This window comes from Notolabrus celidotus, chromosome 17 (genome assembly GCF_009762535.1).
Source record: "Notolabrus celidotus isolate fNotCel1 chromosome 17, fNotCel1.pri, whole genome shotgun sequence".
Classification (NCBI taxonomy): Eukaryota; Metazoa; Chordata; class Actinopteri; order Labriformes; family Labridae; genus Notolabrus; species Notolabrus celidotus.
The window spans coordinates 23,719,546-23,732,660 of NC_048288.1; the positions used below are offsets into that span (position 1 = coordinate 23,719,546).

Below are 13,115 nucleotides of genomic sequence, written 5' to 3' on the forward strand. Positions count from 1 at the left end.
AACCAAATCCAGTGTGCCATTGCGTACAGAGGAGCTTTCAACTGAACAGTTGCATCTAAGTAGCCCTTCAGTCATATAACCTGTTAGCTAGTTGGCACATTTGTGAAATTCAAGTGACTGATATAGAAATAAAACAGTCAGACATGGTGAGCTGCGTGCTTTGACATCATGTTTTACATACAAAATAACATGTTTCAAACTACACAGGGTTGGATTAAGACTCGACATGCTGGAGATGTGAGGTGGGCCCCAGGCACCCTGATTCACATGCTGTGGTCCTGCCCTAAGGTCCAAAGGATGGTGGACAGCAATTCATGAGAATGTTACTTTGGTCGTGGGGTAAGACATCCCACATCTACCAAGCCTATGCATACTGGAAGATCATCACACACCCTTAAGGGGATCCCTGAATCCCATACAAGATGGATTCACACAGCCAACATGCTGGGTCGTAAGATCCTAGGTAGAGAATGGAAAACGGTGGATCTCCCCCCATCTAGCCTATGGTTTACTCAATTAAGTGTAGTCAGAGCCTACGAAGAGCTTACATACAGGATGATAAACCGACTAGATCTATACAGGGCCAAATGGGGAAAATACATTGATCTTATCACAGGACTATAGAACTTAATTGTGTTAAGAGCTACCTTTTTAATTTGATTTTATTGATTTAATTGATTTTTTGTTAACTAACCCCAACAAATTCTGAATGGCAAAATGTAAACATCCCGCAGACCATCGAAATCTAACAAAGCCTGTCTAATTCTGGTTTGGTGGTGTACAGCCCCCTCCCCATCAACACATTTGATGCTAAAGTCGGTGTACCTTTCTTTAAGTTATATGTTGTTATTATTATTTATTTATTCTATTAATATATATATTTTTTTATATATATATATACAGTACATACTGACTTGTCTATTTGTAATTTCATTCTTTTGATTTTGTCTTTGTCAGATCGGTTTCTTTATTGTCATTGTTGATTGTCCTGTGTGGATAATGTGTTCTGAAAGTTATTGTGTTAGGATGTTGTAAAAATGTGAAAAATAATAATAATAAAAAAACTTTGGTCATAAAATAAATAATAACTTGTTTCATAGAAATTTAAAAAAATAAAGCCTGATCTGAAAACACGGAGTATGGCATGTCCTTGTTTATAAGGAGATTCTTAACTAGCTTCCCTCGTATTAAATGCAATTTTATTCATTTAAAAAACACTGGAAGCTACAGTCTCCGCTCAGTGACCCAGTCACAAAACTTGCTTTTGCTTTCAGTCATGGGTAAAAAGAGTTTTAGATCCTCTGCTCCTGCAGCCTGGAACCTGCTGCAGGAGAGCAGGGGTTTGAGTGAGCTTGTCTCTTTAAATGTTTTTGAAAGCAGACTGAAGGCTCTTGAGGAAGATGCTTCAGTTTGTAGATGCTTTGACTCATGACTTTTGTTCTAAAACCCATGATATGTTGTCATGTTTTAGAATTATGTGTTTGTCTCTAATTTTTCTGGAACGTGCTGCTGCTGATCTTGGCCAGGACACACTTTGAAAAAGAGATTTTTAATCTCAATGTGGTTTTCTCCTGGTTAAATAAAATATAAATAAATAAAAATAAATAAATTTGTGGGATTATAGTTGATAAGGCATAAACACATCCGGTTGCCTGGTAAATGGAAATTAGTAGTTGATCAAACAGCTTTTTTTTAAGTGATCAAAACAACAATTAATATTGTACAATAGTTCTTAAAGATGATTCCAAACATTTAATATGGACATTTTGTACGATATAACAATGTGTTTGGTTTATTTCAATAATGTTGAACAAACTTGTTCATGAACGTAGCGCCGTTGAACGCACCTCTCGTAACCAAGGTGATGACGCTATTCTCCGTAACCAAGGCAAGGCAAACACTAGCCTGATAGCTAGGCTAACCAATCTGCCAGATAATCTTTTAGCTATGAAATAACCCCCCGTTTGGGCGTTTTCAGTTTAATCTCCAGTCAAAGCAGTTTACTAGAACCTTCGACTCCAGAAGCTTCAGCGACTCTAGCTTCAAGTCGGTTCGCTACGTGGCCTAAATAAGAGGCAGAAACATCCATTTTTCCTTTTAGATCAGCTCTGTCTACAAGCTAGCAAACTTAGTCCATAAACGTTAGCTGCACAGCCACCATGGTAAGTAGCTGCTTTCCTTTTGCTGTTTATAACACATCAGACCTCACCTTTACCTTCACGAGTGAGCATGCTGAACCTCTCTCTGTTTTTGTAAACAATGACGAGTTGACAGTTTGCAGGCATCCCCAGAGAAAGCACGTTGTATGGGCAGCCTCATGTGAACAGGCCCTGTCACATATTAGCTGGGGAAAATCCTCTTGAAGTTAGCTTATAAGCTAGCTGTGGTCTCCATTACAACCTGTCTGTGTCTCTCTATCCTGTTTGCCATCTTTCATCTGCAGTGATAACCTTTGTATTGATTTTGTTCTCGTTTTGTTCCTGTGTAGGCTGAGTTTGGGTTTAATGAACACCATCAAAATGAAGTCATCAATTACATGCGGTTTGCTCGTTCAAAGAGGGTCCTGAGACTAAAGACCATCGACTCATGCTTTGAAGAACTCAAAGATAGCAGGTGACTGGTCACTCTGAGTTGTTGACAACAACTATGTGCATTTATGTAACATTCATTCAACAAGTAAGATACAGTACATATATAACACAACAATGCATGTGTAATTTGTATGAGTGTTTGCTCGTGTTCTTTAAGACTGGTGGAGGAAACCTTCACAGTGGATGAGGTGAGGGATATGCTGGACGGGCTGCAGGCGGTGGTGCGAGGGGAGGTGGAGACGGAGCTCATCAACACAGCCCACACTAATGTGCTGCTGCTGAGGCAGCTCTTCTCCCAGGCTGAGAAGTTCTACCTCCGACTGCAGAGTGATATATCGGAGTTGGAGAACAGGTGAGCAGTGAAGATCAATCAATCAATCAATCTTTATTTGTATAGCGCCAAATCACAACAAACGTTATCTCAAGACACTTTTACAAACATAGGAAGCCTGACCATTCTATGTCAAATTATGAACAGAGACCAAACTTCAAGACAGGGTAAGACTCAGTCTTATCCCACCTTAATCCATCATGAGCATTGCACGTCGCAATATTTAGCTAGATACAATGTCGAGGGAAAACTTCCTTTTAACAGGTAGACACCTCGAGGAGAACCAGATTCATGTTAGACAGCCATCATGCCTCGACCAAGTTGGGTCTGGAAAGAGGGATAGAGGAGAATAAGAGACAAGAGACAATAAGGTGCAGCAGAGTCAGGCTTCCTGTTAATTGTTGAATAATTAGACAACAAACCCAGAAAAGCTTTGACTAAAGGGGACAGGTGTGCTCTAACAAGCATAAAAATTGTTCTTACACAGACACTATGGATTAAAAAACCAAGGAAACATTGAATAAATATCTTATCATAGTTTGTTCATGGTTGCATAAATTGATCTGTAGGTGAAAAAAATACATATTTGGGAGCTCCAATACAAAAAACACAATCCACCTAAGGATAGTACTAAAAACATTTTCAAATCAAAATGACTGATGGGTGTCATGACAGTTCAGGGTCAAACAGAGAGGCACACTAAAGAAGGAAGGGGGCCAAGCCTCTGAGCATCTTCCTGAAAGACCTCCTCAATGTGCACCACTTCCTTCTCTGCTCAGTGTCAGTTCAGCTCTCTTGCATGTTAAAAGTATATGCCTGACAAAAAGGTCATTGGAAAGCCACACATGTACATTCACTACTCGCTTTTCCATCCATTCTATTTCAATGGTTTCCTCTCTGCTGTGTTGAAACCACAACATCTGTTACCACCCCACTATGTTTTAGGTCAGTACACCCAAGTTTCAATCATATTTTATGACTTAAAGATGCTGGCCCAATAAAACAGGGGTAAGTAGAGTGTGGAGTGCTAATAATTTACAAAAGTGAAAAAGAAGAAGATTGTAACTCAAAAATATCTCTAAATTAACAGTGTTTGTTTTCTCAGGATCACTTGCAGACTTCACAAAAAAACATTTTTGTTTCTGTTTTTTTATGAACTTTTTATGAAACTTTTGCAAGGAAGTCTGAAGTAGCAAGGATATTGTTATGAAAACATACTTAACATTTTTTAATATCTGCCAACAACATAGTAGCTGTTTAAGCCAACCAGAATTTAATTTTTTTTTTGGGGGGGGGGGGCATTTTTGCCTTAAAGTGGCTGTTGGTAGTCCTGATATAAACATCAGTTCGGAGAGAGATTTCGAATGTCAACACTACCCCTCCCTACCAGATTTCCTCTCACCCACCTCTCCCTCCCCTCTCTGCTCCCATAACCCCGCCCACCAAAGATCGTTATGCGTGTTCTATGAGGAAGTAGTGGCTTCACAGCCAATCAGTGTGACGTAGTAGGTGGAGTAGCTCTGACTGGTTCGTGATAACGGGAAAGAGGGGAATAATAACATTGCTTGATACAAAGGCATTGGAAAACGCAGAGAGTTAGCCATGATGTCAAATTACTACAGATGAGTATCGATGGGTGTTATGACATTTTCTCCAAACACAGCAGAAAAAAAAGTACAGTTTTTTACACCATTCCTACCAACAGCAGCTTTAAATGAAAAGGAGAGCTGAAGAGAGACATGCAGCAAATGGTCGAGGATTGGAGTCTAGTCAGCGATCACTGCAACGAGGACTATAGCCTCTGTACATAGGGAGCACGCTTAAACCACAAGGACAATGGCACCCTACCTATCAGAATTATTTTTAGTGAAATATGTCCATGAATATCTTGGAGCTTTTTAAGCTTTATGTTAAACTTATAAAATGCTTATCACCACTAGGGCTCAATGAAAACATGTCTTGCAATATCGGTTGCCTAAATCTTAAAGCCTTCCCCCTGGCAAAATAAATACACAAAAAAAGATCTACACTATTTTTTAATAAGTGCTGTTTGAACTCATGAAGTTGTAAAACCTTCACACAATCTGCCTCTATTACCAAAAATTTCAATCACCACATTTTTTACAAGTGTGCGTATACCTTTAGAGTGGAGGATCAGCGTGAAGCTAATAGCAACACAAGATCAATGAAATCTATGCAGTGAAGCAGAATAACCCTCGCTTGCTTGTGTTACTAGTCATGGGTGCATTTTTCTATAATATTGAGCATCTGCAACGTGAGTTTGTTTATGTGATACTAGTGATAACGTGTAAGGACAGTATGTATTTCCAGAGTATTCCTAACGCTCTTGACTTTTGGAAAAGAACAAGTTAGAGATTTCCTTTTTATCTTAGTCAAAATATTTTTATTGAGATACAAACAACGTATACATGAAGTGCAGTCACTGATATTAGAGGATGTTATAAATAAACACCAAACGCAGTTAGCAGTCACATCTACATGGGAAAAGTGAGAGACATGCTCAAAGGGAAAAAAAGAAGCATTAACTGCACATGGTGAGTAAGTGAAGTATGGACCTACAACAACAGCCTGTTACTGTTTTGCTTTTTAGGTTAAAGAAAATATTAAGGTAAACAAAAAGCAAAACAAAAACAAACAAAACAAACAAAAAAACATTAGAAAACAATCCCTACCCTGTCATTGCCAGTGATGACATGACATACTTTCCCCAGTCCCATTAAAGACCTAGTTGTACATCTGGAAAAGAGAGATTATGAAGCTGCATCTGAATCATGGTTTAAGTTAGAGATTTCTATGTAGCTAAACAAAAATAAATCAGGGTTTGGAATCTTAAAGAATCTGTTCTGAAAGAGAACATGAATGGCAGTTTGCAAAACTTTGGCTGTGATGAGATATGCATGTCAAACTCAAGCTGTGATCATATGTCTTCCTGTTCCTCTTTTCAGTATCATACAGAAGGAAGCAAAAGTTTTCCATGTTCAGTATCGTCACATTATCTTCTGTATCAAAGTCAAAGGCCATACATGTACATTTCTGCAGCCGGCTGTTGTTAGCATGGTTTCAAACCAATACTAAGGCACATGTGTGATCATTGTGAAGCTCCACACAACAGGTTTAGGTTTATTTCAGATATTAAGATGAACTTTACTTCGCTTCTGACCTTGTAACCCTTCACCTTGTTAACACTTTGAACATGTTTTGGAGTTGATTTGCACGTGGTGGGTGGTTAAATGCAGCTTTTTGTATGGTTATATGTGACTGCTCAGCAAGAAAATACGCCCTGAGTGACAGTCTACGTGCGTTCAGCAGCCTTTTACAAACCACATTTAAGCTTTTTGGCAAGCTGTTGTTTTCACCACAGGCATATATCTTTTAGTGCTAAACTGCCATCAAGAGCCTGGGTGTTTATTGTCCTTGTCGAAAAGATATAACCGTCAAATAGTAGTTTACTGTAGTGTGAGAAAACAAAAGCACACGGGTGTTGTGGTATCAGGAAATGGTTAAGATTATCAGATCAGCTTCACTCCTTATGGTTATGCGTTTATACTTCATAATATATAGAAAAAAGTGTCATATAGTCTCATACTTTGTGATATTTAATACATTTTAAAGCTTCTTTGCTCCCTCATCTGTCCAATTCTCTGCCCTTTTCAACCCATACAGGGAGCTGTTAGAACAAGTGGCAGAATTTGAGAAGACTGACTTTAAAACCACTGATAAGGTGAGTAAAATGTGCAGCTCTATTACACGTATAACCTCTGACATCACCACCAACAGGCTGCCATTAATCATGTGTTCAAAGGTTTTCTACACCCACATGGTATCTAGTTACTAGAGAGCAGATCTGTACATAAAGAGGAGTTGTATATCTCTGGCTGTCTGTCCTTCACACTTTGCTAGTTGCAGAAGTCACACATCTCTGAGGTTGAAACGCGGTTTCTCTATGCACATATGAAGAAAAACAAATCAACTTTGTAATACTGTGCTTTACTCTTTAAAGGGTTTACACCTTTCTGAAAGAGCTGAAACATGAAAATTGAAGAAAAAAAGTGTTTTAATTTCTCAACACATGTTACGCACATTGAAGTGTCAGTGAGGAATAGCCAGCAGTTTTTAGACTAGAAACTGCAAACTCTTATGTCTTTGTTTCTGTAGTAATGTGTTTGTTTTTCCCCAGAAAAACCAGGAAACAAGCAAACCCAAGCTCGCACCATTAAATGAAGGTGGTGTCTCTGAACTTCTTAACAAGGTAAAGACACGTTCAAATCTTAAGAGTGACTTCTTTAAAAGTTGTGCCCTTTATCAATTCATTCACACACTCCTTCACACGTGTCTTCAATATTTCTCCAGGAGATAGTAAGACTACAGGAGGAAAACGACAAACTGAAAACCAGGCTGCGGACTTTAGAATCACAGGTATCACAATCAGCCACTCTTCTTTCAAATCAGAAAACATTCACTTTGTGTTGTTAATCGTCTAAAACTGTATTTCAATTATATTTACCAGGCAATGAGTGCACTAGACGAGAGAACCAGGGCTGAGAGGGCTCTGAAAGACATTCAGAAGGTCCAGGGTGATCAGCAGGTATGGGTTTCCTTGCAATTTGGTGCATCTTCTCCTTTGTTAGTTTGAGTTTTCTTTCCATTTACTTACTTTTTTATTTTATTTTATTGCATCTGAACAATTGCTGTCATTTGGTTTTGTTTGCTAACTTGGACCTCTGATGGTATGTATCTAGCTGACCACAGTTGTGTTTTTGTGTGTCATTGTGTAAAGGAATAGGGTGTAGATTCTGTAGGGTTAAGAACTAATAGTGAGGTTTTCCATTTACTCCATCTGAGCTTCTGTTTTACTTTGTTCCCCTTCAAGATGGCTGCTCAATCCCAGGAGATCAGCAGTCTGGAGGACACAGTGGCTGCTCTGAGGGAGGACTACGAAAGGTCTCTTAGTGCCAATGCTGTGTCTCATAAGGATCTGCAGGAAAACCTGATCTCTGCCAAACACGAACTTCTGCGAGTGCAGGAGCAGCTGTCCCTGGCAGAGAAGGTATGTCATTGTTATCTTTTCTTGCAACTGACAGCAACAAGCATCTGGAGCCAACACCCAACAAATGCCATGTGTATGCAGTTGATATTGTTGCATTTAGTTCTCCGTGTTGTTTTTGTCATGTGTGTGCAGGAGTTGGACAAGAAGTTTCAGCAAACTGCGGCCTACCGGAACATGAAAGAGATCCTCACCAAGAAAAATGAGCAGATCAAAGAAATTAGAAAACGATTGCAGAGGTGAGTGTTCATTAATAAAGGCAAAATAACTCAGTCAATATCATATCCCTCCAGAATTTCAGTTTCAGAGAGTAATGGCTGCCTGAATGATTTTCTAGATTATATTATGGATTTCAGAGGATAGGCAGGAACAAGCCGTTAGCTTCAGAATATTCATATTTTGGTCATTGGTTGTCTGAGTTGTATTGTGTGAAATAGACCAGTGTAAACATGTAAAGTGCTTGTAAGTTGAATATTTACAGCAATTGTAGACTTTGTCTTCCGTTAACATGTAAATATCAGTGAATGTTCACTCACTGAAAGAGAAGAAATGCAATTTGAAAATCTAGTAAACTTTTATGTAACAGGAACTATTTGGGAGCAGTGTGAAACAAGGCATGGTTCCTAATAACCAAGCAGCAGCATCCAATGTTGAAAAATAAAACCTTTGAGAATGTCCAAAAACTGCAGTTCCTTGAGTGTCCACTTAAGGCTATCACCAAAAACCAAGAAATCCTGCTAGAGCCCATATTAAAATGCTCAGTTTTTACAACCTGGTGCAATGCAAGTTTGGTCTCAACACCTCATTTCTGTAAGGGATAATGAATGGTTAGCAGGTAGTTATGGGAAATAGAATCCCGACAGGGTGGACAAGATCCCGACGTGAAGCGGAGGGGTCTTGGTTCACACACCTTTAAAAATAAACAAGGCAAAAGTCACAACTTTGAACACTGCTGTTATCATCACCCCTGCTCATGATTTAAGTTTGTTTGTAGCGATCGGTAATTCAAAGTTGCTCTCAATGCAAGACAGGATCCAAGATGTAAATATCAATGTTTAAGCCACATTGTTTGATGTGAACAGAAATTAAAGGTTCTACCTCACCTTACAGTCTATGGTATGAACGGCGTCAACAAGCAGAAGCAAAATGTGTCTGAACTCATTTCCATGGAATCATTTGACATGACGCATGATCAGTTTGCCTCTGGTGTTACTCATGTTAGTGAAAGTTAACTACAGTTATTAAGGGGTTGTCAAGTGGTCTTGACCAATCAGAATCAAGCATCTTACACAACTGGCAGATCAGTAAGAAAGCCGGGTATAAATTATTCGTAAAGACTGTACAGGGGGCGAATGTTTATAGTAACTCATCCATTGTGATTCTATAAAAACTGAGTTTTCAATTCTAATATACAAATTTAGGGTGTGGCAGATTTGACTGACTGGTTGGCGCATTGTAGCAATTTAAGATTAGGCTTGATAAAATGATACTTTATTGTCCCAGGGGGGGAATTTGGTTGTTGCAGCAACACAGACATAGTAGCAAGAGTAGTACAAGCCTGGCAGTGCCTTTGTGGCGGCTGCCCCTCGGCTCTGAAACAATCTGCCCTGGCATATCCGCTCTGCAGGATCAATTGAGGTTTTTAAATCCTCTCTTAAGACACAACTCTTCTCCCTGGCTTTTAATCAAGGTTGACTTGACATCTGGCATAATTTTAAGTAAATTTTAATTTATTTTATTCAATCTTATCTTATTTTATTATATATTTGCACTGTGTTTATGTATTTTAGTATTGTATTGTATGTTATGTTTGTCATTTGTGCTGCTTTTTGATCTATACAGCACTTTGGTCAACCCTGGTTGTTTTAAACGTGCGCTATAAATAAAGTTTGAGTTGAGTACAAGAATAATAGAGTACAAATAGAGATCCATTTAAATAAAGTAACAATAAAAATAGAAATAGATTAATACAAATAAGAATAGAAATGTAAAGATGTATACAAATGTTACACATGGTGTAAATAGTTGTAATAAAGGCAGTAAGCAAATATTATTTGGTAGTGACAGGTTGACATGGTGTGATTATGGTGTGGTTATAACAGATGTGGTTATGACAATTTGGCTATCACCTCAATTCACCTCTTTACTGGTTTTCAGGTTAGCCAGAAGTTAGCTGGAATTAACATTTCCAATATTGCAATATGGCGACGGCCCTTTTTTGGCATTGGTTCAAAAACCAATGGGCTACATCACTGAAACTATGTCCAAGTTCTCTATGTAGTAATTGCTGATAGTCTTTGTAGAATCTGTTTTCCTTTTATTTGAGTGTGTAAAACGGCTTTCTTTCTAAGAAGTTGCTCTAATTTCAGATTTGTATTGCTTTCTTTCAGATACGAGCCCAATGAATGATCATTGCCTGATGCATCTGGAGAAAAAACAAAAAAGGTGTCCAGAGGGTAAGAAGAGGGCAAAATGTACAGCTGTGGTTTGGACGAGAAACCACTGCTGTAAGACAAGAGACAGAAAAAAGCACACCCACGGGGGATTGATCATTCATGTTTTATCTGGCTTCTTCAGTAGTTTTCTGGCTTTAGTAAAAAGCAAGAATGTGAAGGTTGGCAGTACACACAAACTGAACACACAAATGAAGCAGTGATAAATGATAGCTGTGCTTTTTTTCTACGTCTCAATTCGGAGCTCACTTACAGTAGCTAGACTTCCTTCAGTGCTCTATGCAATTACTATCATGTCCCTGTTTGAAGAGGCCTTGTCCATGAATTGGACAGATACTTCCTGTCTGCCTGAAGCTTCGCAGTCTTATCTATCAGATGGTTAGAGGTGATATTTAGCTTTTTAGCACCTGATGATCGTTTATTTAAATATTTGCTGATTAGTTTTTAATTTTAGAGCCCCCCTTTGAAGTCCTAAATTTAGTTAGACTCAATCAGACATCGAAGCCGTTTTGTTAAAAATAGTAAAACTTCGAAGTAATAATCCCTGACCTTGAAGTCACACCTGCTTTCATTCATTGCTGAACACTGAAAAAGGATTTCAAACAGAAACTTCTGAAATGATCTGGCATTCTGTGAAAGTCTGATCGTCAAAAATACACCGGATGTCTTGCATTTATTTTTTTGTGCTCTGACATGGAAAGTGATCTACATAAAATTACCTACTTCCCCAAACAAAGGGCATAGAATATTTTTGTCTAAAATCTTAAACCGTGTACTTTTCGTATTGTGTGGGTGATGGAGTGTAAGAGAACAAAATAAATATATACATGATGTTCATGAGTTAATGCTCTTGTAGAGTATGATACATCTACCCTATGTAACACTACTCTAGATGTGCGTTTGTGTGTATTGTGCAAAGTATGGGATAATAAAAGCTTTCACCAAATATCTGCTTGGTCGTTTTTAGTCTGTGTTGCCTTTTTTTATTGCTTTTCATCTATCCTGTTTAATTGAGAGTATTTCTGGTCATCTTAAATGCAAATAGAGGAATCAAAAAGCTTTCTGACCTATGATTTTATTTCATTTTTTCAGCTGGGTTACACACACAGGCCTCACTAATATATCAAACACTTAACCTTATTCATAAAGAGCTTAAAAAGTGTCATGTTCGTCCTCTCCTCAGACCCATGATAAGGGTTAGGGTTGGGGTTAGGGTTATGATTAGGGTTAGGGTTGTGATTAGGGTTAGGGTTGGGTTTAGGGTTAGGGTTGTGATTAGGGTTAGGGTTAGGGTTGTGATTAGAGTTAGGGTTAGGATTAGGGTTAGGGTTAGGATTAGGGTTGGGTTTAGGGTAAGGGTTGTGATTAGGGTTAGGGTGGGGTTTAGGGTTAGGGTTGTGATTAGGGTTATGATTAGGGTTAGGGTTGTGTTTAGGGTTAGGGTTGTGATTAGGGTCAGGGTTAGGGTTGTGATTAGGGTCAGGGTTAGGGTTGTGTTTAGGGTTAGGGTTGTGATTAGGGTTAGGGTTGTGATTAGGGTTAGGGTTAGGGTTGTAATTAGGGTTAGGGTTAGGGTTGTGTTTAGGGTTAGGGTTAGGGTTGTAATTAGGGTTAGGGTTAGGGTTGTGGTTAGGGTTAGGGTTAGGGTTGTAATTAGGGTTAGGGTTGTGATTAGGGTTAGGGTTAGGGTTGTGATGAGGGTTAGGGTTGTAATTAGGGTTAGGGTTAGGGTTAGGGTTAGGGTTGTGGTTAGGGTTAGAGTTAGGGTTATGATTAGGGTTAGGGTTAGGGTTAGGGTTGTGGTTAGGTTTAGGGTTGTGTTTAGGGTTAGGGTTAGGGTTAGGATTAGGGTAAGGATTAGGGTTAGGGTTATGATTAGGGTTAGGGTTAGGGTTAGGATAAGGTTAGGTTTAGAACCAGAACTAAACTTAAGCATACAGAACCAGAACCAAACTCAACCAGAACCAAACCAGAACCAAACCAGAACCGAACCAGACCCGGACCAGAACCGAACCAGAACCATACCAGAACTGAACCAGAACCGAACCAGAACCATACTAGAACTAAACCAGAACCGAACCGGAACCGAACCAGAACCGAACCGAATCAGACCCGAACCAGAACCGAACCAGAACCGTACCAGAACTGAACCAGAACCGAACAAGAACCAAACCATACCAGAGCCGAATCAGAACCGAACCAGAACCGTACCAGAACCGAACCAGAACCGAACCAGACGTGGACCAGAATCGAACCAGAACAGAACCTTACCAGAACAGAACCTTACCAGAACAGAACCAGAACAGAACCAGAACAGAACCAGAACAGAACCAGAACTGAACCAGAACCTAACCAGAACCAAACTCAAGCAAACCGAACCAGAACCAAACTCAAGCAAACATAACCAGAACCAAACTCGAGCAAACAGAACCAGAACCAGAACCAAACTCAAGCAAACAGAACCAGAACCAAACTCAAGCAAACATTATTAACGTCCTCAGGTTGGCATTGAGTAAAATCAGTTGCCTCAGCTTGGATGGGCTGATCCGATTTCTCCTCTAAGTGAGTATTTGCCCGGTCTTTAAGAAGACTCTCTCTGAAGGAACAGATGAAGCTAGGATACACAGCCTCCCCTCCATCACCTGTATCCTATATCCTCACATATGATTGGCCGC

At 39.2% G+C, this 13,115-nt stretch overlaps 1 protein-coding gene across 1 annotated transcript; it reads left to right on the top strand.

Annotated features, from left to right (window-relative positions):
* The first annotated feature begins 1,862 nt into the window (after positions 1 to 1,862).
* On the top strand, positions 1,863 to 11,388 carry lztfl1 (leucine zipper transcription factor-like 1). The gene is made up of 10 exons (XM_034706146.1): positions 1,863 to 2,162; positions 2,489 to 2,613; positions 2,749 to 2,943; positions 6,607 to 6,664; positions 7,121 to 7,192; positions 7,294 to 7,359; positions 7,451 to 7,528; positions 7,814 to 7,990; positions 8,123 to 8,226; positions 10,378 to 11,388. The coding sequence occupies exons 1-10, from the start codon at positions 2,160 to 2,162 to the stop codon at positions 10,394 to 10,396; spliced, it is 897 nt and encodes a 298-aa protein (XP_034562037.1). The 5' UTR covers positions 1,863 to 2,159; the 3' UTR covers positions 10,397 to 11,388.
* The last annotated feature ends 1,727 nt before the right edge of the window (positions 11,389 to 13,115 follow it).